A 25,871-nucleotide genomic window follows, 5' to 3' on the forward strand; every position below is an offset into this window, starting at 1 on the left:
ACAATTTTAATATAAAATTAGAAACACAATTTTAATATATTTTGAATATAAATTTTTGATAAAGTAAATGTAAAATGTTCTGATAACACTATTACTTCAAATTTATTTTTTAAAACTTACAATCTTACCATATATATATTTAATTGTCATTAAAGTCAACTGCGTGTTCAATTTGACTTTAAAGTTGATGATAAAAACTATAAGTACACCTGTACTGCAGAATCATTTGAAAGCAAAGCATTGAAAGGGAGAAAAATGGAGCAGAACAACATTGGATAGCTGATTCAGATGGTCCCAATACAATTACGTGATTCAATGAATTTCAAAGACACTTGGTTCAACCAAACCGAAGCCTTAGCCAATAGAAGAGGACCCCAAAGCAAAACCGTTTCCTATTGCTCCGTGCTATGAATTAATTGTCTCAAAGCAAAGATTTAACAGAAAGGTGAAGTAAACTCCTGGAAACTTTCTATATGAATCTCTGAATATATTACTTCATCATGATGTCACTCCTACCTAAAAACTACTAGTTCATCATGATGGCACTCGTACCCGAAAAGATCCCCCTGCAGTCATCCACTCTCCCATCGCTCCTTCTAATTAACCACAAATTCAATCGCTGCTGCCAAAGGCCCCCAAGAAAACCACTAATAGCTATGGCTCATGATGAACCCAACAAGGTCTGTAGAGTGGCTGTGATAGGAGCAGGAGCTGCTGGGCTAGTAGCTGCCCGGGAATTAAACCGAGAGGGACACCAAATTGTAGTTTTTGAACAAACTGATCATGTGGGTGGTACCTGGGTGTACGATCCATATGTGGAAACCGACCCACTGGGACTGGATACTGCTCGCACAGTTGTTCACAGTAGCATGTACTTGTCCCTGCGGACTAATATCCCACGTGAGGTGATGGGTTTCATGGATTACCCATTTAAAGTAGTGGAAGGGAGGGACTGCAGACGGTTCCCTGGACATAAGGAAGTGGCTCTTTATCTTCAAGATTTTGCTGCAGAGTTTGGGCTGTTGAGATCTATCAGATTCAGGACAGAGGTTGAGTATGTGGGCAGGGATCCCAAGAATGAGAATCAATGGATTGTGAGGTCTAATGCAGAAAAGAGAGATGTGGTGGAGGAGGTCTATGATGCTGTGGTTGTGTGCAATGGGCATTATACGCAGCCCAGAGTTGCAGAAATCCCAGGTACTCTATGGTTTATGCAGCAATTCATTGATTTTATGTTCGTCATAGTTCTTTTTGGGGAAAAATCAATTTGCCGAATCCGAAACAATTTGCCAGATTCAGCGAATTTAATTTGCCACAAATCCGTATAACTGTTCGTGAGCAACATATGAATCCAGACATGTTTAAGAACAATAGATGGTGTGTTACATGTTTTCAGCCTTTTACATATTCTTATATCAAATTTGTAGTTATATTTTTGGGGGGTTTTGAAAATTTATAACAAAATTCACTTAATCCTCTTTGCCAAAGTTGATGGCAAATTTTATTATATATGTTGTGCTGGTGTTTTATTTTTGTTAGTAATTCCGAACTTCTTTGCGCTGAATTGGTCATGAATACGAACAAGGCGAGTTAAGATTTTGTATGCAAATGTTAGTGAAGCTAATGCAAATGTTCTATTGACAAATCAAATTGGCTTTCCTATCTAGTCTGCTTTCAGCCATAAATGCAATGATTGATGAGAGCACAAGCAGCCCTTGACAATTGTAAAGCTCAATAAACTACGGAAGCTTATAATGGTGATTCTAGACTGAGGGCTTCAAAACAAAATTTTGAATAAATAGCTTGTCTGCTCCCTTAAAACTTTTTGGCTGGAGGGGATGATTGTAAAATATAATTGAATCTTATACATAAATCATATAGGATCCTGATCCTATATTTATGACACAGAATACTGAGCTTGGCACTCAATTTTGAATGTAATGATTTAATAGTTTGAAGTTGTTTCCTCTGTGTTATCCCTCTTTTTGTCATAGTTTCCAGACTTATACTTGCTGCTGGTTTTTGTAGCATCGGATGGTGTTCTAGTCTCGATTTTGGTCAGAGAGGCTAAGAAATACTAGGACTCTAGAACCCAAAAATCGTTTCTGGAAAATCCACTTAGAAGCAGCTCAATTAAGTTACTTAATCAGTGATAAAATTTTTCTTAAGTCTAACTTGGGAAAAATGATTAATTAACAACAATGAATTGAGAAAGGTGAGATTTCTTTAGAAACTCACATGGATCAACTCAGAAATGATCTTAGCGGTTTATAAGGACTTAATCATGGTTGTTGGTGATTTAACTGGAGATTATAAGAGGAGGTCGATGGGGTTGGAGCAAGACACACAGGAATAGTGAGTTTCCTTGGCAGATCGATTTTCCAGAGGGCAACATTTAGCCGAAAGAATTCGAGCTAGAAGGAAGCAGGAGCAAGAGGGAGATCAATCGTAGATTTTCGGAGGAGGATTCTAGATCTGGAAGAGTCAGTTGAGAGAGGGACGAGTTTTCCTCAGGAAGCTGTGCAAGGCCTACACAGAGGGCTTCAGAGGGAGTTGTTTTCAGCCAAAGGAGGAGTCGATTTAGTTGCTAGGGGCCAGGATAAATTCCAGGAGGCCAAACGAGTCATTTCTAGGGGTAGAGATAGACAGAGCTGCAGGATTCAACATGTTATGAAGGCAATGCGAATTAGCCTACGTAGAGACTGCGCAGAGGTTCACGCAGGGGCATTTCATGTAGCCCAGATTGGCCAATTTTTAGAGTAGAATCAGTTGTGGTGTTGAGGTATTGGCCTTACAAATATTTTACCCGTATTTCTCTTAGATTGGAGTGCTAGATTAAGCATCTAAATTGTACTTAGAATTTCTGCTCTTGCATAATAATAAAACCTTCATCTGCTGCACCAGTGTTCTCGCATTGGGTTTCTCCGGGGACAATTGTCCAAAAATAACTCTGTCAAAATTATTGTGTGTGTGCTTTATATTTCTCAGTGTCTTGCATTTTATTTTCCACAACGTTTTTATTGTGAATTATTTGTTGTTTGCCGTAGCAAATAAACTACTTAATAATTAATCAGTTAGAAGAATAATTTCCATTTGCTGCATTTCAAACATATTTTCACATGGTATCAGATGAGAAGTGCACCAAATTAGATCAGACTGCAGAAAGAGGATATTTCAATGGGTATAGAGAAATCTCTAAGGCATTCAAGATCTATATTCTTAGTAGCAAGAAGATCATAGTGAGATGGGACGTGAAGTTTATTGAGGACAAAGCCTTCAAGAAGTCTCGTGAGATGCTAGCAGGTGATTAGGGTGAGCCATCAGAAGCTCCATTGTTTCAGCAGCAAGGGCAGCCACAAGGATAGTCATAGGGATCTAGTACTGTTACTAGTACCAATATTACCTCAGGTGCAGGAGATCCAGTGAGTTCGCAGTAGACGGAGCAATAGAGGTAGGATGAGGAGCTGGTCGATCCTCCCACCAATAGCGGTCGAACCAGAATGGGGGTTTGTTAGACATTAATAGATGCAGAGGAGTTCAATGGAGCTCTTAGGATGAACAAAAGAGAATACAAACAGCTAGACAGGTACCAAGCTTTGGTGGCACAGGTTGAAGAACCTTTTAGCAATCAGGAGGCCGCACAACATCAGGTGTGGATAGATGCCATGGTAGAAGAGTATAGCTCTATCATGACGAATGATGTTTGGGAGGTAGTGCCAAGGTCTGAGGGAAAGTTAGTTGTGGGCTCTCGATGGTGTGAAAATTTGGAAACCTGAATCGTATTGCAGTAATTAGAAATTATTCACCTAATTGTTATTTTAATTTAACAATTTATTTACTGTTTCCTACAGCAAATACTGAATAACTCACACTGCAACCTACACAAATAAAAGTGCGGAAGAATAAACACCGGAAGAAATGCTAGCACACACACATAAAATAACACAATTGTTTTTGGACCAATGTCCTCGGAAAAACCCAACCTGGAAAAATTGGTGCAACAGTGAGGGTTTTATTTATAATTATTATACAACAGTGAAATTTGAGTACTTATATGGATGCCCAACTGGCTATCTAAAAAACAAGAAAATATAGTAAAATACTAGAGGGAATTACCCTTCTCCCACAAGCAATTTGTGGTTGGACTTCCCCTATCAAAATTTGGCCTCCTGGAGCATTGTGTCAACCTCTGCACTGCTCTGCGTAGCTGGCTAGACGAATTGCTCTGGACTGGGCTTAGATGAAGTCGTTCTGCCTCTGAAAGCTGAGAAAATCGTATCTCGGGCCCTCTAGGACTTGTTTCCGGCCTCTGGAACTGAGAACGATTTTTTCTCCTCATCAAATCGATTTGCCTGACTGAAGCACTGTGCATTCTCTCAGCGCTGCCTCTCTGGGATAATTCGACTCACTTGCTGCTACGTCCCCGGATCTGGAAAATCTTTCCTCCGGCTCACTGTCCCTGCCGCTTGTTGGGTTGTGTTATATTCTTTCCACGACTAACCTATATTAGGTTGGGCGAACCTACCTATGGTTTTCGGTCCATGGTATTGGATGCTTCGACATGTATACATATGTATTGTAACATTGGAAGGAATATAATGAAAAATCAAGCTGGTAGTCATGGTTTTGGGATCCAGCGGGAAAATCTCTGTGTATATGTGTTTTATGTGTTATGCTCTCGCATTGTCTATTTTATGTGTTTTAGAATTCGTATGCAGGTGATTTTTGTACGGGGTTAAAACCTACATTTGGTATCAGAGCTGTTTTGGCTTCAAGGGGATGCTTTTGTTGCTGAGGGGTTTCGCTTGGGCCTGTGGTAGACCCTGTTCAGTGGGAGAGGCCTGTGGTAGACCCTGTTCAGTGGGAGATCTGCGAGATCGATTCTGGTGGTGAAAGAAAATGGCGAGCAGTGGAAAGATAGAGATTGAAAAATTTAATGGTCAGAGTTTTGAGTTGTGGAAACTCAAGATGGAGGATCTGTTAGTGGATAAAGATCAGTGGATCGCGGTAGATCCGGGTACTAAACCAACAGGAGTGTCCGATGAAGAATGGAAGAAGTTGGATTGGAAGGCAAAGAGCATAATACGATTGTGTGTCTTAGATTCAATATTGCTGAATGTATCAGGGGAAGCTACGACGAAGGCTTTGTGGGACAAGTTAGGGACTTTGTACCAATCTAAGTCTTTGGTGAATAAACTGTTCCTGTGGAAAAAGCTGTATAACCTGAGAATGAAAGATGGAGACCCGGTGACAGAGCATCTGAACGCATTTAATACTGTGGTAAGTCAGTTAGCATCTGTTGATATTAAAATTTCAGATGAAGATAAGTGCATCAGTTTGTTGTGTTCTCTACCAGATTCGTGGGATAGTCTGGTTATTGCAATAGGTAGCAATGCAACTGCCTTGCAGTTTGATGAAATAGTCTCATCCTTGTTGACAGAGGAGATGAGACAGGAAAAATATGGAGAGCCAGAATGGTGATGCCTTGTCTGTACGAGGATGGTCCCAGAACAGAAACAAAAATAAGTCATCGAGTGGGAGATCTAAATCTAGAGAGAGATTTAAATCCCCAGGAAAACCTGTAAAGGTGGTGTGCTAGAAATGCGGAAAGGAAGGGCACTACAAAAAGGACTGTAAATCTAAGGCTCCTGACAAAGGAAAGGGATCTGATGATGCTTCTTTTGCAGAGGTAAAAACCACCTCAGATGAAGGTGGGGATGTGTACTTGGCTTTTTCAAGTACACATGTAGATCATGAGGCATGGTTGATTGACTCAGGTGCATCCTTTTACTTCACTCCCCATAGAGAGTGGTTCTGCGAGTATGATAAATATGATGGTGGTGATGTCTTCTTAGGGGATGATAGGAAGGCTAGAATCGTTGGTCGCGGAAAAGTAAAGTTGAAGTTGCAAGGTGGAAGGGTTAGAACACTTCCGGGTGTTCTGCATATTCCTGCATTAGCCAGAAATCTGATTTCTGTAAGCAAGTTGGATGATGCAGGTGTAAAAACAGTGTTCGAGAGGGATACCTGCAAGATGGTTCGGGGAGCACTAGTATTGATGCGAGGAGTTTGGACTGGAACTCTGTACAATCTGCAAGGTAGCACTATTGTTGATGGGTGCAACAGTTCTGTGGTTCCTGAAAGTGGAGCAAATAATCTAGTGGTCTCTGGAGAAAAGACCATGCTGTGACATCAAAGGCTTGGACATATTGTAGAGAAGGGCTTTTGAATACTTCATGGTAAAGGTATGGTAGAAGGTATGAGTAATAGCTCTCTGGATTTTGATTTTTGTGAAAATTGTGTATATGGAAAGCAGAATCGGGTGAGTTTCCCCTCTGGTGGTAAGAGGGCGAAACAAATATTAGAGCTTGTGCACAGTGATGTGTTTGGACCTGTGAAGGTTCCATTACTAGGTAAGTCTGTGTACTATGTATCATTTATAGATGACTTCTCAAGGAATACTTGGATATATTTCCTTAAGAATAAATCTGAAGTCTTTGACAGGTTTAAAGAATTTAAGGCTCTGGTGGAAAACCAGATAGAAAAGAAGATAAAGGTGCTGAGGACAGATAACAATGGAGAATTTTGCAGTAAGGAATTTGAAGAATTCTGTAAGAAGTGTGGTATAGCACGACAGAAGACTACTCCATATACACCTCAGCAAAATGGAGTTGCAGAAAGAATGAACAAGACGTTAATGGAAAGGGCAAGAAGCATGCTCAGTGGTGCCGGGTTAGGATAGGGATTTTGAGCAAAGGTGGTGGAGATAGCATGTTACCTAGTCAATAGATCACCTTCATCAGCGTTGGAGGATAAGACTCCACAAGAGATATGGACTGATAAGAAACCCTCTCTTTCACATCTGAGGGTATTTGGATGTGATGCATATGTACATGTTCCAAAGGAGAAAAGAACCAAGTTGGATAATAAATCTAAAAAGTGCATCTTTATTGGGTATAAGGATGGTTTAAAGGGTTATAAGCTTTGGAACCCAGTAACAAGGAAGGTTGTGTACAGCCGAGATGTAGTATTCAGAGAGGTGAAAGATGTTATTAAACATGAAGTCCAACCAAAGGAACTTGAGAAAATAGAGTTTGAGCTAAAGGAGGAAGAATCAAACTCTACAGCAGAGGAGGAATCAGAAAATGAAGAGCCACAAACTCCGTGTGTAAGAAGATCAATTCGAGAAAGAAGGCAGTCAGAAAGGTATAGTCCATCTGCTTTCTGTTCAAATTTTGTTTTATCTATTACTGATGATGATCCCAAAACTGTGAAGGAAGCAATAGATTCAGAGGATGGAAAACTCTGGAAAGAGGCCATGGTTGATGAAATGGCATCTTTGCATAAAAATGAGGCTTGGGATCTGGTGGAGTTGCCGGCTGGAAGGAAACGCATTGGCAGCAAATGGGTGTTCAAGAAGAAGACAAATGCAGAAGGAAAGGTGGAAAAATACAAAGCTCAGTTGGTAGCAAAAGGTTATTCTTAGGTGCTGGGAATTGATTTTGGTGATATATTTTCTCCTGTTACCAAGGTAACTTCTATTAGATTACTTTTATCTGTTGCTATTGCCTTTGATTTTGAGGTAGAACAGATGGATGTGAAGACAACATTTCTTCACGGGGATCTGGAAGAGGAGATCTACATGAAGCAACTTGAAGGCTTTGCGGTAAAGGATAAGAAAGAATTGGTATGCAAGTTAAAGAAGTCTTTGTATGGGTTAAAACAGACACCAAGGATGTGGTATCAGAAATTTGATACATTTATACGGGGACTTGGCTTCACCAGAAGCAAAGCAAATCACTGTGTGTATTTTAAATTAATTGGTGACCGTGTTATTTATCTGGTCTTGTATGTGGATGATATGTTGCTGGTTGGAAATGACAAAGAAATTATCCAGGATTTGAAGATCCAATTGTCTCCAAATTTGACATGAAAGATCTTGGTGCTGCAAACTATATTTTGGGCATGGAAATTAAAAGAAAGCGGGCAAAGAGGAAGCTTTGGTTAAACCAGAGGAAGTATGTCGAGACAATACTGCAGAGGTTTACTATGCAGGATAGTAAACCGGTGAAGTTTCCTATTACTGTAGGTGTAAAGTTATCTGCTGAACAGTGTCCCAAGACATAAGAAGAGGAAGAGGATATGTCCCGTGTTCCATATGCAAGTGGAGTCGGTAGCCTAATGTATGCAATGGTCTGTACTAGACCAGACATTGCACATGCAGTGGGAGTATTGAGCAGGGTTATGTCAAAACCAGGGAAGGAGCACTGGACAAAAATGAAGCGGGTTTTCAGGTATTTGCGTGGCACTAGTGATTATGGTTTGTGCTACCAAGGAAGACCAGGATTGGACAGAGTGTTGGATATTCGTGGCTTTGTTGATGCAGACTGGGCTGGAGATCTGGATCAGAGAAGATCTACAAGTGGGTATGTGTTTAATCTATTTGGTGGTGCAATCAGTTGGATGAGTAAGAAACAATCTGTAGTGGCACTATCAACTACAGAGGCAGAATACATGGCAGCCACTCATGCAAGCAAAGAAGCAGTTTGGTTGCAGAGATTGTGTTCAAGTATGGGGTTAGTACAGGGAGCTATACGGATAGACTGTGACAGCCAAAGTGCAATTTTCTTGGCAAAGAACCCTGCTTACCATTCAAAGACAAAGCACATTGATGTTCAGTATCACTTTGTGAGGGATATGATAGAAGACAAAAAGGTGTTGCTGGTAAAGGTGGACACTTTGAAGAATACTGTAGATGCATTGACAAAATCTATGAGCTCTGAGAAGTTCTCCTAGTGTAGAGAAACAATGGGCGTTTTAGGGCTGGAAAAATGACTAAGCTCTCCTGTGGCCCCCTGTGGAAAGAAAACAACAAGTGGGAAAATGTTGGGTTGTGTTATATTCTTTCCACGACTAACCTATATTAGGTTGGGTGAACCTACCTATGGTTTTCGGTCCATGGTTTTGGACACGATGGTTTTCGGTCCATGGTATTGGATGCTTCGGCATGTATAAATATGTATTGTAACATTGAAAGGAATATAATGAAAAATCAAGCTAGTAGTCCCGGTTTTGGGATCCAGTGAGAAAATTTCTGTGTATATGTGTTTTATGTGTTATGCTCTCGCATTGTCTATTTTATGTGTTTTAGAATTCGTATGCAGGTGATTTCTGTACGAGGTTAAAACCTACACCCCTCAATCACTGCTTGGATCTCACTGGCTCTCTTTCTGGCAACTGATTGCTGCTACTCTGGAAATTGATCTGCTCATGAAATTAAACTGCTAAAGTGATTTCTCCAAGCCCCATCGACTTCTTCTTATAATTCTTTGTTTAGACTTCAACGACCAATATTATATCTTAATCAATGGCTATGATTAACTTGAATTCGATACGCATGAGTTTCTAGAACATTCAGACCTTGACTTGATAAATTTTGATTAATTAGTCATATTCCTTAAGTTTAGACAATATTTAAAAACAAACTAATAATCTAATTAAGTCATTTCTAAGCAGAATTTCCAAAAACGATTTCTGGGTTTTGGAGATCTCACACATTCTAACCTCTCCACAAAATTTCAGAGCTAGAACACATCCGATGCTACAAAAACTAACACTTCCTTTTAGCGAGAAATGTGTTCTAGTGCTCCACTGCACCCTGTCTTTGTATCATCTCCTGTCATGTTGCTGCTGCCCACCAACTACCGCGCAAATTTGATATATGCTGCATTTGTGCTGCTGCTGACTCTACAAAACTGCATCTGCACTAAAACTCCCTCTCCATCTGTTGTTGCTGCAACTGCAACTTCTGCAATTGAAAAGCATCCTAAAACTGAATCAATTGTGATCAGTATGATGTATCTGTCTCCCGAGTCTCTGACTCTTGCTAGTATCTGTGCTATCACTAAAGAATCTGCGCTACTATTGACTCTGCACTATGCTAACTGCACTGTTGCTAACTCTGCACTGCGCTCCCTAGCATCTGACTGCTACTAGTCTTTGCATCTGTCACTCTGGCATTTGACTGCATCTACTGTCACTGATCCATCCTACTGCTGAATACTGTGGGCTCTCGTAGCAAGGTACTGATCCAAGAGGTGGACCTCCTCAAGGATCTTGCCCATTTGCATTGCTCTGGAGCTACAATACCAAATCACCCCACTTGACTCCTAGGGGTATGTCAGCAAACATGGCGAAGTCTTCCTCCAGCCTGGAGGATAGCCTATCGATCTCTGCTGATGCTACCAGCTTGTCCTGCTTGTGAAAATTACTAAGCTGGGATCCCTACTGTAGCAAATTGATGTTACTTCTCCTACTTGATTAAATCATGCAAGTTATTTATTGTCTTCTATGGTAAATATCGAAGCAAATACAACTGTAGCCTTCACTTAATTTACATATATTCGGAAACAAAATACTGAGCAAGAAAGAACAATTCAACACATAGCACACAATTATTTTTGGACAAATAGTCCCCGGAAAAACCTAATGCGGGAAAATCAGTGCAACAACTCTGAGGGTTTATTATTATGCAGGAGAAAATTCTGAGTACAATTCTAGGATGCTCAACTAGCAATCCATTACAAAGAGAATACTGAACAAAAGACTGGTGAAATGATCTCACCCTGTCACTGGAGAATCAGTGACTGATCCTTCAGCTCTAGAGGCTCTGTGTCAACCTCTACGTGGCTTCTACGCAGAACTACGTCACCCTGGGTAGCTTCTGCGTCACCCCTCCTGGGTATTATGCCGCCTCTCCTCTGGATCCTTTGTTGGCTGAGAAGTCGACTTTTTTGCCTCCCAGACTCACACCCTGGCTTCCAGAAACTGAATTTCGACTTCTCTTAGCAGGAACTCAGCTTCCCCTCTCTGATTGCACTGCCTCTGCGTCAGCACTGCGTAGGCCAGCGTCAGGCTTCATCTGGACGTCTTTCTGTTCTCCCTCTTCCTGGTACTCTCCGAAAGTTCCTTCTCTTGGATTCTCACTGCCCCTCTTCTGCAAGATCTCCTCAAGCGATTTTCCTCCAGAGAACTTCTCACCTCAGAAAATCGATTTTCTCAATCTCTTTGTGTGTTTTCCAAATGACCCTCAAGCCCTTTCTTATATCTTCCTGTTGGACAACCATTGGCCTAGATTAAAACATAATCAAAGGCTCAGATAATTTTGACTTGATCCATGGTTTTTTCTAGAAGTTTTACCCTTGATTAGATTAATACCCATTAATATTTTAATTTTCCTAAGTTTTAGACTTAGGAACTCCATTAAAAATTTGAGGCTTAGAGCACATTCGATGCTAGCCCAAATCAACACTCCCTCTTAGCGAGGAATGTGCTCTAGCAATATACCGCCTCTCTGCATACTGCTCTGACTTTGAAGCATCGTCTCTGAGTTGCTGATGTCTGACTTGTTGTCCACCAACCACTATGCTGTTGCTGCTACTATACTGGTGCCTTTGACACTGCCATTGCCAATTCTACATTTGTACTGCAGCTCCCTCTCAAACGCTGCATCTGCTATGTTGCTAGCATTGCCATTGCTAACACTGCATCCCTACTGCAACTCAATTACTGAGAGAAGCAACTGAAAAGACCCAAAACTGGACAAGTATCCAGTGGATACTCCTCGGTGTTGACATCCTGACTGCTGCTAGTCCCACTCTGCCTCTGAAGCCATTACGCTGCTGAAGCTCTCCACTGTGCCTCCTCACACTGCTGCCTCTCTGCTCAGTCTCTAGCTCTTTTAGCCACTGCATCTGTCGCATCAACACTTCATGGCACCAACTGAAACTCCTGATCATGGGCTCCCATAGCAAGGTGACGATCCAAGAGGTGGGCTCCTCAAGGATCTTGCCCATCTGTAGTCCTCCCGACTATAACTCTATCTCAGCCCACCTCCCTCCTTGAGGTATCTCGACTGTCATGGTGAACTCCTCCTCGTCAATCTTCGTGGCTGCAACCTTCGGATCATGCTTCTTATCTTTGTCCTTTTTCTTCAAAGGACACTGTGATGCATAGTGGTCCATCTCACCACATCTGAAGCACTTCACCTTGGAGACATCCTTCTTTTGTCTCTGGCTCTTCTAGCCACTGCATCTGTCGCATCAATACTCCATGGCACCAATTGAAACTCTAGATCATGGGCTCATATAGCAAGGTGACTATCTAAGAGGTGGGCTCCTCAAGGATCCTGCCCATCTGCATTCCTCTCGACTACAACTCTATATCAACCCACCTCCCTCCTTGAGGTATCTCGGCTGTCATGGCGAACTCCTCCTCATCAATCTTCGTGGCTGCAACCTTTGGATCATGCTTCTCATCTTTGTCCTTTTTCTTCAAAGGACACTACGATGCATAGTGGCCCATCTCGCCACATTTGAAGCACTTCACCTTGGAGACATCCTTCTTTTGCCTTTGTTTCCCCTGCTGCCCCTTGGATTCAAGGGCTACGTTATTCTCCTCCTCCACTTTGGGCTTCGACCCACTGTTGCTGTTGCTCCTTGAGGAGTACGTCCTGCAGTTGACAGCTCATCACAGGTCTCGTTCAGTTTCGTAAGGAATGGATCCACTCGCTCCCGTTTCTACATCTGAGTAGATCTTAGCTTCTGCTCTAAGTACATCTTTCGTTGCTTGGAAGATCCCTAATACAATGTGGCCAAGGCATCCCACATCTCCTTAGTGGTCCCTTTGCTAACAACGTGGCACACCACGTGATCCTTGACTCCATCCAGGATCATCCTTTTTGCCCTAGCCATCTTAGCTTTGTACTTTTTTAGCAGATCTGCATCCGCAGGTTCAGCCACCACATTATCAACATACATCTTAAGGGCATGCTCATCTAGCAGGAAGGTCATCCTAGCCTTCCAAATGGCATAGCTGGAAGCCCTGGCCAACCTATCCTGATCCCTCGAGCCACTGGTTGCCATCTCCTCCGAAAACTGTCACACAACTCCCTCTTTCTCCCTACTGCGTTGCTCCTGGGCTGACTTACGCACTCCCTGATGGAGCTGGTAAGCTGCTGCTCCTTTGCTACTCAACAACTGAGAAATGTTGATTTCCTCTGCAAGAAATCACTAAGGAAGTATTCCCTCACTATGCTCCGCTGCTTCTTTCTTCTTATGTCTTTTTAGCCCGGCAAAGCTGCTTACTAAAAATTATGGGTTCTCCAGTTGCTCCTCACACCGAGACTCAGCGTTGCTCCCTTTGCCACTGCAAAAATTTGAACTGGAAGCTCTTTTCTCTCCATCAACTCACTCGAAGAGAGAGATTGCCTCGCATTTTCGATCCTTTGGCTAGAACTGCGCAAACCCTCTGGGGTTTTGACTTGCTGCCTTTTGCAGCGTTTCGATTTCCCCTTTTGCTCAGCGCTGGGGTTTCTGGTTTTTCTCCTCTTGTTTCTCCTACACTAGCTCTGATACCACTCCTACTTGATTAAATCATGCAAGTTATTTACTGTCTTCTATGGTAAATATCGAAGAAAATACATTTGCAGCCTTCACTTAATTTACATCTATGTGGAAACAAAATACTGAGCAAGAAAGAACAATGCAACACATAGGACACAATTATTTCTGGACAAATAGTTCGCGGAAAAACCCAATGCGGGAAAACTAGTGCAGCAACTCTTAGGGTTTATTATTATGCAGGAGAAAATTTTGAGTACAATTCTAAGATGCTCAACTAGCAATCCGTTACAGAGACAATATTGAACAAAATACTGGTGAAATGATCTCACCCTGTCACTGGAGAATCAGTGACTGATCCTTCAACTCTGGAGGCTCTGCGTCACCCTCTGCGTGGCTTCTATGCAGAACTGCGTCACCCTCTGCAACTTCGGCGTCACCCCTCCTGGGTCTTACACTGCCTCTCCTCTGGATGCTCTGCTGGTTGAGAAATCGAATTTTCTGCCTCCTAGACTCACACCCTGGCTTTCGGCAACTGAATCACCCTCTGCAACTTCTGCGTCACCCCTCATGGGTCTTATGCTGCCTCTCCTTTGGATGCTCTGCTGGCTGAGAAATTGACTTTTCTACCTCCCAGACTCACACCCTGGCTTTCGACAACTGAATTTCAACTTCTCTCAGTAGGAACTCGACTTCCCCTCTCTGACTGCGCCACCTCTGCGTCAGCACTGCGTAGGCCAGTGTCAGCCTTCCTCTGGACGTCTTTTTGTTCTCTCTCTGCCTGGTACTCTCGAGAAATTCCTTCTCCCGGATTATCATTGTCCCTCTGCTGCAAGATCTCCTCAATCGATTTTCCTCCTGAGAACTTCTCACCTTAGAAAATCGATTTTCTCAGTCTCTTTGTGTGTTTTCCAAATGACCCTCAAGCCCCTTCTTATATCTTCCTGTTGGACAACCAACGTACTAGATTAAAACATAATAAAGGGCTCAGATCATTTTGACTTGATCCATGGCTTTTTCTAGAAGTTTCACCCCTGATTAGATTAATACCCATTAATATTTTAATTTTCCTAAGTTTAGACTTAGGAACCCCATTAAAAATATTAATTATTTTAATAAAATCACTTCTGGGTTCTTTGGAATACCCGTGCCCAAGCCTCCCTGCAAAATTTGAGGCTTACAGCACATCTGATGCCACCCCAAATCAACACAGCTTCTCCTCTTTGTCTTTATTCCTGAGAGGACATTAGGTGCTGTTGTGATTAGGCTAACCACATCTGAAGCACTTGACCTTTGATAGGTCCTTCTTTCGTTGTTCCCCCTGTCCCTGTCTGGGACTCTTCGATGCGAGGGCCACATTCTTCTCCTCCTTCACCTGCTTCGATCCACTGCTTTTGCCAGTAATGGAGCTCTTCACTAGAGCTCATCTCAACTCCTCCTGCTGTAAGTCAGCCCACATCATGTCCCACTCTGGTAGTTTGTATCTGCTCAATATGCTTTAGACAAAGACTTGCCACAACTCAGAGACACTATTGAGTGCCAATCTCACAAGCTTTGTGGGTTGAGGTGCTGCCCCAACAACTGACAAATGGTCTTGGACCTCCTGAATCCTGATGAGGAAGGGGTCTATGCCTTCCCCTTTCTGCATCCTGGTGCATCTCAGCTTCTCCTCTAAGTACATCTTCCGCTGCTCGGAAGTGCCCTGGTACAGCGTGGTGAGAGTCTCCCACATTTCTCTGGCAGTCCCTTTGCCAGCTATGTGTGAAATAATGTGATCCCGAACACCATCAAGGATCAACCTCTTTGCCCGTGCCATCTCCTTTCTGTACTCCTTCAGCTGATCTGCATCTGTGGGGATAGCTACCACTGCATCTATAAATTCCTTTAGGCCTTATTCATCTAGAAGGAAGGACATCCTTGCCTTCTAGATGACATAGTTGGAAGCACCATCCAACCTGTCTTGATCTCAAAGCCCAACAATGGCCATCTCAACAAATGTCGAAAATATCCTCTTCCCTTCTGCTCAGTTGTTGCTTAGCTATTCACACTCCCTTCTAGATTGAGAAACTCTGCACACAACAACTGTTGATCTTCAAGGGAAATCGAACTTCTTGAGGCTAGAAGTTCCCTTAGGAAAATTTTCCCTCAGTGTGTGCTCTTCTTCCACCCTATGCTAATTCTTCTCTAGCAAACTGCTGCAAAACTACTGCGTCTAGCTAGAGATTTGCTCTGCGAAAAATACTGGCTCCTCCTTCTGCCTTTGGAATCTCTCGATCTGGAGAGATCGAATTTTTCTGCCTCAGACTCAGAAAAAATCGAATCTCCTCAAGAAATTCAGCCTCTTGACCAAGGTGACTGCGCTGCCTCTGGGGTTTCAATTTGCTTCCCACACTAAACATAGAAACTCCTTCTGTCTTCACTACTGAGCTCTCCAGTTGATCAACTGCGCTTTGATACCATGTGAAAATTCGAAAACCTGAATCCTATTGCAACAACTTGAAATTATTCACCTAATTGTTATTTTAATTTAACAATTTATTTACTGTTTCCTACAACAAATACTAAATAACTCACACTGCAACCTACACAAATAAAACTGCAGAAGAACAAATGCTGGAAGAAATGCTAGCACACACACATAAAATAACACAGTTATTTTTGGACCAATGTCCCCGGGAAAACCCAACTTGGGAAAACTGATGCAGTAGTGAGGGTTTTATTTATTATGCAGTAGTGAAATCTGAGTACATCTATGGATGCCCAACCGGCTATCCAAACAACAAGAAAATCTGAGTAAAATGCTGAAGGGAATTACCTTTCTCCCACAGACAATCTCTGGCTGGACTTTCCCTATCAAAACTCGGTCTCTTGGAGCACTGCATCAGCGTCTGCGCTGCTCTGCGTAGCTGGTTGGATGACTTGCTCTAGAATGGGCTCACATGAAGTTGTTCTGCCTCTGGAAGCTGAGAAAATCGTCTCTCTGGCCATCTGGGACTCTTTCCCACCCTATGGAATTGAGAACGAATTTTTCTCCTCACCAAATCGATCTACCTGACTGAAGCATTGCATAGTCTCTCAGTGCAACCTCTTTGGGATAATTCGACTCACTTGTTGCTACCTCCCTGGATTTGGAAAATCCTTCCCCTGGCTCACTGCCCTTGCCCCTCAATCACTGCTTCGATCTCACTAGCTCTCTCTCCGGCAACTGATTGTTGCTACTCTGGAAATCAATCTGCTCATGAAATTGAACTGCTGAAGTGATTTCTCCAAGCCCCATCGACTTCTTCTTATAATCCTCTATTGAAACTTCAATGACCAAGATTAGATCTTAATCGATGGCTAGGATTAACTTGAAGTCGATCCATGTGATTTTCTAGAACATTCACACCTTGGCTTAATTAATTCTGATTAATTAGTCATATTCCCTAAGTTTAGACTTAGGAAATATTTAAAAACTGACTAATAATCTAATTAAGTCATTTCTAGGTGGAATTTCCAGAAACAATTTCTGGGTTTTGGAGATCTCATGCATTCTAGCCTCTCCACAAAATTTCAAGGCTAGAACACATTTGACGTTACAAAAACTAGCAGATGGATCTATAAGATCAAGTATACTGCAGATGGCAGTGTGGACTCTGGAGAAGTATAAGGCCAGGTTTGTGGCAAAGGGGTATGTGCAGAAGGAAGGTATAGATTACGAGGAGATCTTCGCCCCAATTGCCAAATATACTTCTATTTGGTTGGTTATATCCCTACCAGTGCAGATGGGATGGCCGATTCATCAGATGGATGTCAAGACAACTTACTTGAACAGGGTAATAAAGGAGGAGGTATACATCGAACAACTAGAAGGCTTCGAGATGCATGAGAGACGCACACATGTGTGCAGATTGAAGAAAGATCTATACGGGCTCAAACAGGCTCCTAGGTCATGCTATGGTCGGATTGACAACTACTTGCAGCAGATGGGATTCGTTAAGAGTGACGCAGATCCCAACCTTTACTATTTGATGGTAGAGGATGAGCCAGTCATATTAGTATTGTATGTGGATGATCTCTTCTTGACAGGGTCATCAAGGCTCATAAAGGACTGCAAGAGGAACTTGGAAGCAGAGTTTGACATGAAGGATTTGGGGCTGATGCATTACTTTCTAGGCTTGGAAGTGTGGTAGAAGGACTGAAGATCTTCCTTGGTCAAGAGTGATATGCTACAGAGATTTTGAAGAGATTCAGGATGCAGGATTGTAGACCCATGTCTATGCCCATCATTACAAAATGCAGGAAGATAGATGCATCAGAAGACGAGGACGTTGACACCACCTTGAATAGAAAACGTATTGGTTCCCTCATGTATCTGGTCAACACTAGGCCATATATCTGTTTCGCGGTCAACACTCTCAGTCAGTTTATGGTGGGACCGAAGAGAGTGCCTTGGACAACAACTTGGCACATTCTGAGGTATTTGTGTGGCACAGTCGAGTATGGATTGAGGTATACTCGAGGTGATGGTGTCAGATTATGTGGCTTCACAGATGTTGATTGGGTAGACAATTCAGTGGATAGAAAGAGCACACCAGGGTGCTACTTTAACATTGGATTAGGGATGGTTTCTTGGTACAACAAGAAGCTGAAGTTAGTAGCACTAAGCTCTACAAAAGCAGAGTATATGGCAGCTAATACGACCACGTGCGAAGCTATATGGCTTCGGACGCTGATAGTGAGCTTGTTCAGTCAGAGGATGGAGGCGACCAATATCTACTGTGATAATTAGAGTTGCATAAGGCTCTCTAAAAATCTAGTGTTTCATGATAGGTTGAAACACATTAACATCATGTGTCACTTCATCAAAGATTGTGTGCAGCAAGGTGTAGTCCAACTTCAACATGTTCCCACAGAAGAGCAGGTTGCAGATATACTCACGAAAGCTCTAGGGAGAGATAAGTTCGTATATTTCAGAGAATAGATGGGTATAGTGGAGAACCCCTTTCAAAAGTAGGGATAGGTGATTCAATATTTTGGATCTCAGTTGCAGTAGTTGCAACAACAATAGTAACATGAGATTAGTTGTAGCATAGTGCAGAATTGGCAGCGATACAAGGTGTACAAAGCAATGTCAGCAGTAGCGCAGATGCAGGTTTGGTTCAGCTACAGTGTGGTAGATGAATCAGAGTTGCGTAGTAGTTATTTGGCAGTGGCAATGGTCATAGTTGTCAGTCATGACTCATTAGCAATGTGTATGGAGAATGTTATGGAGAGTAGGTGAACAACTTCCTTGCTAAGAGGGAGTGTTAGTTTTTGTAGCATTGGATGGTGTTCTAGTCTCAACTTTGGTCAGAGAGGCTAAGAAACACTAGGACTCCAGAACCCATAAATTGTTTCTAGAAAATCCACCTAGAAGCAACTCAATTAAGTTAATTAATCAATAATAATTTTTTTCCTAAGTCTAACTTAAGGAAAATGATTAATTAACAACAATTAATTGAGAAAGGTGAGATTTCTCTAGAAACTCACACGGATCAACTCAGAAATGATCTCAGCCGTTCATAAGGACTTAATTGTGGCCGTTGGTGATCCAACTAGAGATTATAAGAGGTCGATGGGGTTGGAGCAAGACACATGAAGAGCAAGTTTCCTTGGTAGATCGATTTTCTAGAGGGCAACATTCAACTGGAAGAATTCGAGCTAGAAGGAAGTAGGAACAAGAGGGAGATCCGTAGCATATTTCCGGAGGAGGATTCTAGATCCGAAAGAGTTAGTTGAGAGAGGGACGAGTTTTCCTCAAGAAGACGTGCAAGGCCTGCGTAGAGGGCTTCAAAGGAGATTTCGATTCAGCGAAAGGAGGAGTTGATTTAGTGGTTGGAGACTGAGATAAATTTTAGGAGGCCAAGCGAGTCACTTCCAAGAGCAGAGACAAGAAAAGATGCAGGTTTTAGCGTATTCCGAAGGTAGTACAAATTAGCCTGTGTAGAGGCTCATGGCATTTCGTTTAGCCCAGATCGGTCAGATTTCGGAGCAAAATCAATTGTGGTGTTGAGGTATTGGCCTCACAGATATTTTGCTAGTATTTCTCCCCACCTCTTCTCTAGAGGTACATGAGCACTCATGGCACAATCGTCATCCTCCTCAACCTCCTTTTCCGCCTTCACTAGCGCTGCCTTAGAGTCAGATGCCTCTCCCTTGTTCTTCTTCCTCGGATACTGGTTCGCATAATGACCCAGATCCCCACAGTTGAAGCACTTGACCTTGGAGAGCTCCTTTTTCTTCCTCTTCTCCCGCTTCCTCGCAGATGCCAGAGCTGCATCCTCTTCCTCCTCCTTCTTGATCCAGACTCCTTTGCTGCTACTTCACTTCTTGGACAACCGTCTTATCTCTTCTTGGTGAAGCGCTGCCCACAATTCTTCCCAATCTGGAAGATTCGCCCTGCCTAGAATGCTCTGGACAAATGTCTCCCACTCCTTGGAGACTGCATTTAGGGCGGTCCTCACCATCAACTCCTGATCCGGCGTGGCCCCTATGGAAGTCAGTTGGTCCCGGATCTCCTTCAATCTACCGAGGAAGTGATCTATTTGCTCCCCCTTCTGCATCTGGTATGACTGCAGCTGATTCTCAAGTAACATCTTCCTCTGCACGGAAGTATGCTGGTACAATGTCTTCAAGGCGTCCCACATTTCCTTTGCCGTCTCCTTCTCGGCAATATGTTGGAACACATGATCCTTGACCCCATCAAGGATGATACATTTCGCCTTGGCCATTGCCTCCTCGTACTTCTCATTATCAGCCGGGTCAACTGGCATAGCCACTGTTCTCAAGGTGAAGGCCTCGATTCGATGTCTATCTAGAATGGACAGGATCCTGGCCTTCCAGACCACAAAGTTGGACGCCTTGTCCAACCTGTCCTAATCCCTTAGCCCATTCATGGCCATCTCTCTGCTCTTCCTTTCGACTCCTCCGAGTCTCTCCACTTCCCTCTGGAAGTTCTCTCTTCGACTCCTGCTGAGTCTCTCTACTTCCCGCCTGGAAGTTCTTTGCTAGACTCCCTCCGAGTTTCGATTTCCCTCCTGGAAATCCTCCTGCCAATCGTCAAGTTGCATCTCTCTGATCTTCTTTGCACTTGCAACACTGATCCAGATTCCTTGGCTAGAAATCCGCCTCGGTAGCGACTCCCTCTACCTTGGTTTTGCCCTACTAGGTACTGTTCTGCCCACAACACCCCACCAGCTTCACTTCCCACAAACTGCCCACAGCTTCCTATGCCCCAACAACTGAAAGACTGAGCCTCTAGGCTCTGCGCAATCTCAGCATTGAATAAAATGCTCCCTCAGCCAACTATGTCAATCCTCCTGGTCTCTGCGTGAGCCTTTTTTTGCCCTCCTCAACCTCTGTGCTGGCCTTTCTCTGGCCCGCATTGATGACGCAGTCCCTCTGCGTCAACCTTCTCTGTTGCTTTCTGCAAGGACAACTTTTGTCACTCGGGACAACTGTTTCTATGCAAATGCTCTGCTTCAGCTGATGCCTTCAACTCTCCTGTGATCTGCAACCATGTTGAAATTTGTTGAATTGAGGCTTCTGTGATCCATATCAAATTTATGAGAGATTTTTCGGCGTAAATCACATGATATTAATTTGTCGACGTGTTTCGAACCAACCAGTGTGGTTCATCGTCAGGACAAGTTGAAGAATCAGATCTAGCATTGCATGTTAAATAGTCCCAGCAGAACCTCCAACGGCTATAATCCTAGACCAGGCAAGTCTTCCGCTTTAGCTGAACATGCGGAAAGAACCAAGCATCATGTGTGTATTGAGGAGGCTAGTGTGATTGCTAGAGTTTCCCAATTCCATCATCGGAAATTTAGGGAAGCCCTTGAGATTGAAAAAAGGCCGAGCAATCTCAATAGAGAAGATGGCTGGAAGATTAGTAGTTGCTGGGTCCCAGCACTCTCTTCCTAGTCGTTTTCTTCCCTTCCTCCCCTCCCTCGTTTTTTGGCTTGTTCGTGTCCTCCTTTTTTTTTTCTTCAATTTAATCATATGTTAATTTTAACAATTAAGATAAACGATTAATTATACTATTTTCTTTCCAACACTTGACTTAGTCTATCATTATATTTTTGTTTATACTAACTATTATCTTAATAAATTTATATATATATATATATGTGTGTATGTGTGTGTGTGTATGATATATATTAAAAAAATAAAAATAAAAATAAAAATATATATATATATATATATATATATTTATAAATAAAAATTTCATAAAATAGTAAAGACCTTTAGGTAAATTCATATAAACAATTAAATTAGTTAAATACCTCTAGGTTAATGTGACAATTAATTAAATATGAATATTTAAAATCTTATTTTTTCTAACACTTGACTTATTCTAATATTTATATTATATATTTTTATTAATTAGTTAATACTTTTTATAACTAACTATCTACTTAATAATCTTTTAAAATTAATTTATTATTTATATATATATTTAAAACCCCTAGGATAATTATTTGTCCCTTTGACTTTTAGTTTAATAATAATATAACTAACTAGCTATGAAATTAACTTATTTTTATACCCCTGGTTTGTCTAATTGTCCCCCAATCATATATAGTCGTTGCCTGGTCTAGGATTATAGCCGTTGGAGGTTCTGCTGGGACTATTTAACATGCAATGCTGGATTTGATTCTTCAACTTGTCTTGACGATGAACCACACAGGTTGGTTTGAAACGCGTCGACAAATGAAATATCATGTGATTTACGTCGAAAAATCTCTCATAAAAATGTTGAAATTTCTAAGTCTATCCGTTAGAAATTTTATTTGTATTCTTCTGGTTTATTTATTCTACTTGTTAATTACAAACAAGTTATTTAAACATATAAACATGGAAATAAACACAATGCAGTCTCAACCATCTACAGATCAACCACTGAAAGAAATAACAAACACACAAGTGACACCATTATTTTTGGACAACTCAACCCCGGAAAAACCCAATGCGGGGAAACTGGTGTTGCAATTCTGAGGGTTTATTTTATTATGCAGTCTATCCTTGAGTACAATTGGGTGCCAAACTGGCTCACCCGACAGAGAAAAATAACCGGCAGTAATACCTCTCTATTTGGAAGCAGATATTCAGAAAATCTGCCCCACGAAACCCTCTCCAGCACAACTAAAGCACTGCGTCAGCCCTCCTGGCCTCTGCGTCAGCCCTCTGAGGCACTACACAGCCTCTACGGCCTTCTGCGTCACTCCTGCTGCCCTCTGTGTGGATGACGCAGGCCCTCTGGCCTCTAGGCTGTCCCAGCTAGTCTCTACGTGGCCTGCTTTGGGATTTGCGTCTGCCTCTCTGCCTCTACGTTGGTCTCTCGGCACTGTCTCTGCCTCTCTGTCCAGTACTCACTGCCCCTCGCTGCAAACTAATCACTGATTCGACTTTACTTAGCAAACCTCGCTCTAGTAAATCGAATGACTGATCACTCTGGTGTATTCTCCAACTGACCCTCAAGACTCCTCTTATACTTTTCCTGTTGGTCCTTCAACGGCCAAGATTACATCTCTAATCAACCGCTAAGATTAGATTTGGTTTGATCCATGTCTTTTAGAACCTTCTAACCCAGTTTTATATTAATACCCATTAATATTTTATTTTTCCAAAGTTTAGACTTAGGAACTCCGTTAAAAATATTAATTATTTTAATATCTCCTTAACTGGGTAGAATCTGCCCAAACCATTTCTGGGTCTTGGAGATCTCATGTGCTTTAGCCTCTCCACCAATTTTCATGGCTAGAGCACATCCGATGCTACCCCAAATCAACAACACTCTTTTCTTGAAAACGTTTGACTTACCATTTCAACTCTTAACAACATTAATGGCCCAATTTAGTCATCCCTCTAGCTTGAAAACAAGCTGGAATGCAACTTTATTTGCTATGCAGTGGGCATGGGTAAAAATTGGTGAAGAATCAACAAATTGCTAATGGGAATCTAACCACCACTCTGCAATGCAACTCTGTTTTCTAACCCTGGGCTAATGCGTATTTATGAATTAATTTTGAAATTTGCAGAGTTTTTACTCTATAATATTGAGAAATTTTATGGTAGTACTCATTGGAACTTCAGTGGATATTTGTCTATGTATTTCTATGTGCCCTAGGTTAAATTGTGCTCTCCAATAATGCTATGTTGGAATATCAAAATATTGCTCAAGTTTTGGATACTGAATATAACTTCTAAGTTTGCGACAATGTTTAATGACTATGCTATTGCACCTAGTGAAGAAAAAATGTCAAAAAGGAATTAGGGAAGCCCAGTTTGAGTAAGAAGGGCTGGCATAGGGTTTAGGAAGGATGTAAGGCTATATGGAAGCCTTAGAGTAAGAGAACTTAGGTACATTAAGGTGAAAATTCAATGGAATAAAATTTATCATGTAAAATCTTGTATCCTGTGTTTGGGGAATATATCTCCAAGGGTCTGGAAACAAAATTATTTGAAATATCGGGGCAAATCTTGACAAGCATAAGCTGGGAAAACCTCCTTAAAACCAATGATTTGAAAAACTTGGAAATATCTAGAAAAATAGAGAAATTGGAGATATTTGCAACACAAGTTTTGTCCCAAACATAAAGGACTAAATGAAAATGAAAACTTTAGATAGGGCTTTAAACTGTATAATAGAGTTTGTTTTTCTACAAGTGTTATTTTATGTAGTATGTGGCATATAAACTACTTGGCTAAGAACAACGACCATATGATGCATGGAAAGTCTTGGGCTTGAGTTGGTGTCCACACCTTCACACAGATATTTTCCATTACATGCTGTTGGAAATATCAGTTAATATCAATAAAGGATCTATTTTGAGGTTTTTCTCCAAATATTTTAGCAAAATTGAGGTTTTTCTCCAAATATTTTAGCGTTATTTTTTGCTATTTTAAAAAATTCTAGGTTTCATTCCAAAATTCACATTTTTAGGTGTTTTGGAACATTTAGCTCTTTGTCCTTAGAGGTATTGCTTTGGCATTTTATTCCAAGCACTTATGTAGTTGAGGGATGATCTTATGGTTAGATCTGAATATATAAGCATATATTGGATGCAAAATCTTAAGATTGCTCTTGGTTAGTTCAAACTTCATAGTGGACCTCCATGAGCTTCCGTTTGAGACAAATAACCATATCCTACACCCTAAGAGAAACTGTTATTTCTGTTACTTATAGGAGATTTGGTTGTAAGAGCCCCTCATATTCAAATATCTCATCTATTATGACATTAGAGGGAGATTTCATTAACTCTATTCAGATTGAGGAGGCTCCCTCTCTAACTTGTATTGCTATGTAGAGTAGAGAAACATGGCTCTTTTCATGAGGGAGCTTTTAGGAAAAAGGTTGTGGACCTAGCATGGACCTCTCTGGCCTTATCCCATTTGGAGGATCGACTCTTTATTCACTATTGTCCTATCTGCTAGTTGTACCAAACAAGAATCTAATGCCCAAACCTCTTTAAACACTAGATCAATCCAAACCTCATTAGACACTGAATTAGTGAGACCTTAGATTTCTTCTCAACCCCGTTGATGGGTCAACCAACCTCCATGAGAATTTTGAGGAACTCCAATTCTAGTTCCCAAGATGGAGCTCTAGTTCTAGATCCCAAGATAGATCTCACAAGGATGACAAATAAATCAACTCTATAAGGTCCTAGAGTTGGACTCACTATGCACAAAGAATTGCTCTTGAGGTCCATTTGAACAACCAACCTTCCATTTGGATATTCCTCCCCCTATCCTTGGATGTTAGTGTTGAGATTTGTAGCTTGGGAGGTACTCCAAACCCTAGGCTTGAGGGTTGTGGAAGAGTTTGCACACAAGTGTGGCTTGTGGGCGTGGAACCCAAGCATGTGGGCTTTGCACCCGAGCTTGTGGGTGTGAATCCATGAGGAGTTTTGGACATGTGATGATTTCAGGTGATAGAGGATCTCGAGAGCAACCAAGAGTATTGAAAATCACTCAAATCCGATGTCTAGAACTTGAGATATGAATTCTTGAAGTTAATGTGTGTGTTTGGTCAAGGTCGGCTAGTTGCTTAGAGACCTTGTGACAAGTTGTCAAGCCCACACATGTGACTTGATGGAGACCTTGTATTGTGTATAAAGATGGAGGAGAGTCATTGAAGACATCCAAGAAGCATCTTTCATAGTCTACACATCAAGAAAGGCAGCTCGAGCATGGGCAATGCGAGTGCAGGAACGTGCGAGTGCGGGAACATGCGAGTGCAGGAACGCGCGAGTGTAGGAACGAGCAAGTGCAGGAAACGCGAGTGCAAGTAGCGCAAGTGAGAGCTGAGTGTGTAGCAAACTGCACCAGGGTGACCTAGAAGATGCACAGGGCTAGGTATGTATTATATTGATGTGTTAAGGTTGAATTGATTCTAGTGGATGGTGTTCTAGGAGAGGACAATTTAGAAGTCTGTTAGTAGCC

At 41.8% G+C, this 25,871-nt stretch overlaps 1 protein-coding gene across 1 annotated transcript in view; it reads left to right on the forward strand.

Moving 5' to 3' along the window:
* Positions 1-252: 252 nt before the first annotated feature.
* The window catches only part of LOC149224984 (flavin-containing monooxygenase FMO GS-OX-like 4), a 205,913-nt gene continuing 180,294 nt past the window's right edge, over positions 253-25,871 (forward strand). The window contains exon 1 of the mRNA XM_089386383.1: positions 253-1,197. Coding sequence (XP_089242509.1) covers positions 537-1,197 — 661 coding nt within the window. The 5' untranslated portion in view covers positions 253-536. The remainder of the gene's footprint in view (positions 1,198-25,871) is intronic.

This window comes from Pinus tabuliformis, chromosome Q (genome assembly GCF_031772625.1).
Source record: "Pinus tabuliformis cultivar Carrire ecotype Pingquan chromosome Q, CPIR1, whole genome shotgun sequence".
Lineage (NCBI taxonomy): Eukaryota > Viridiplantae > Streptophyta > Pinopsida > Pinales > Pinaceae > Pinus > Pinus tabuliformis.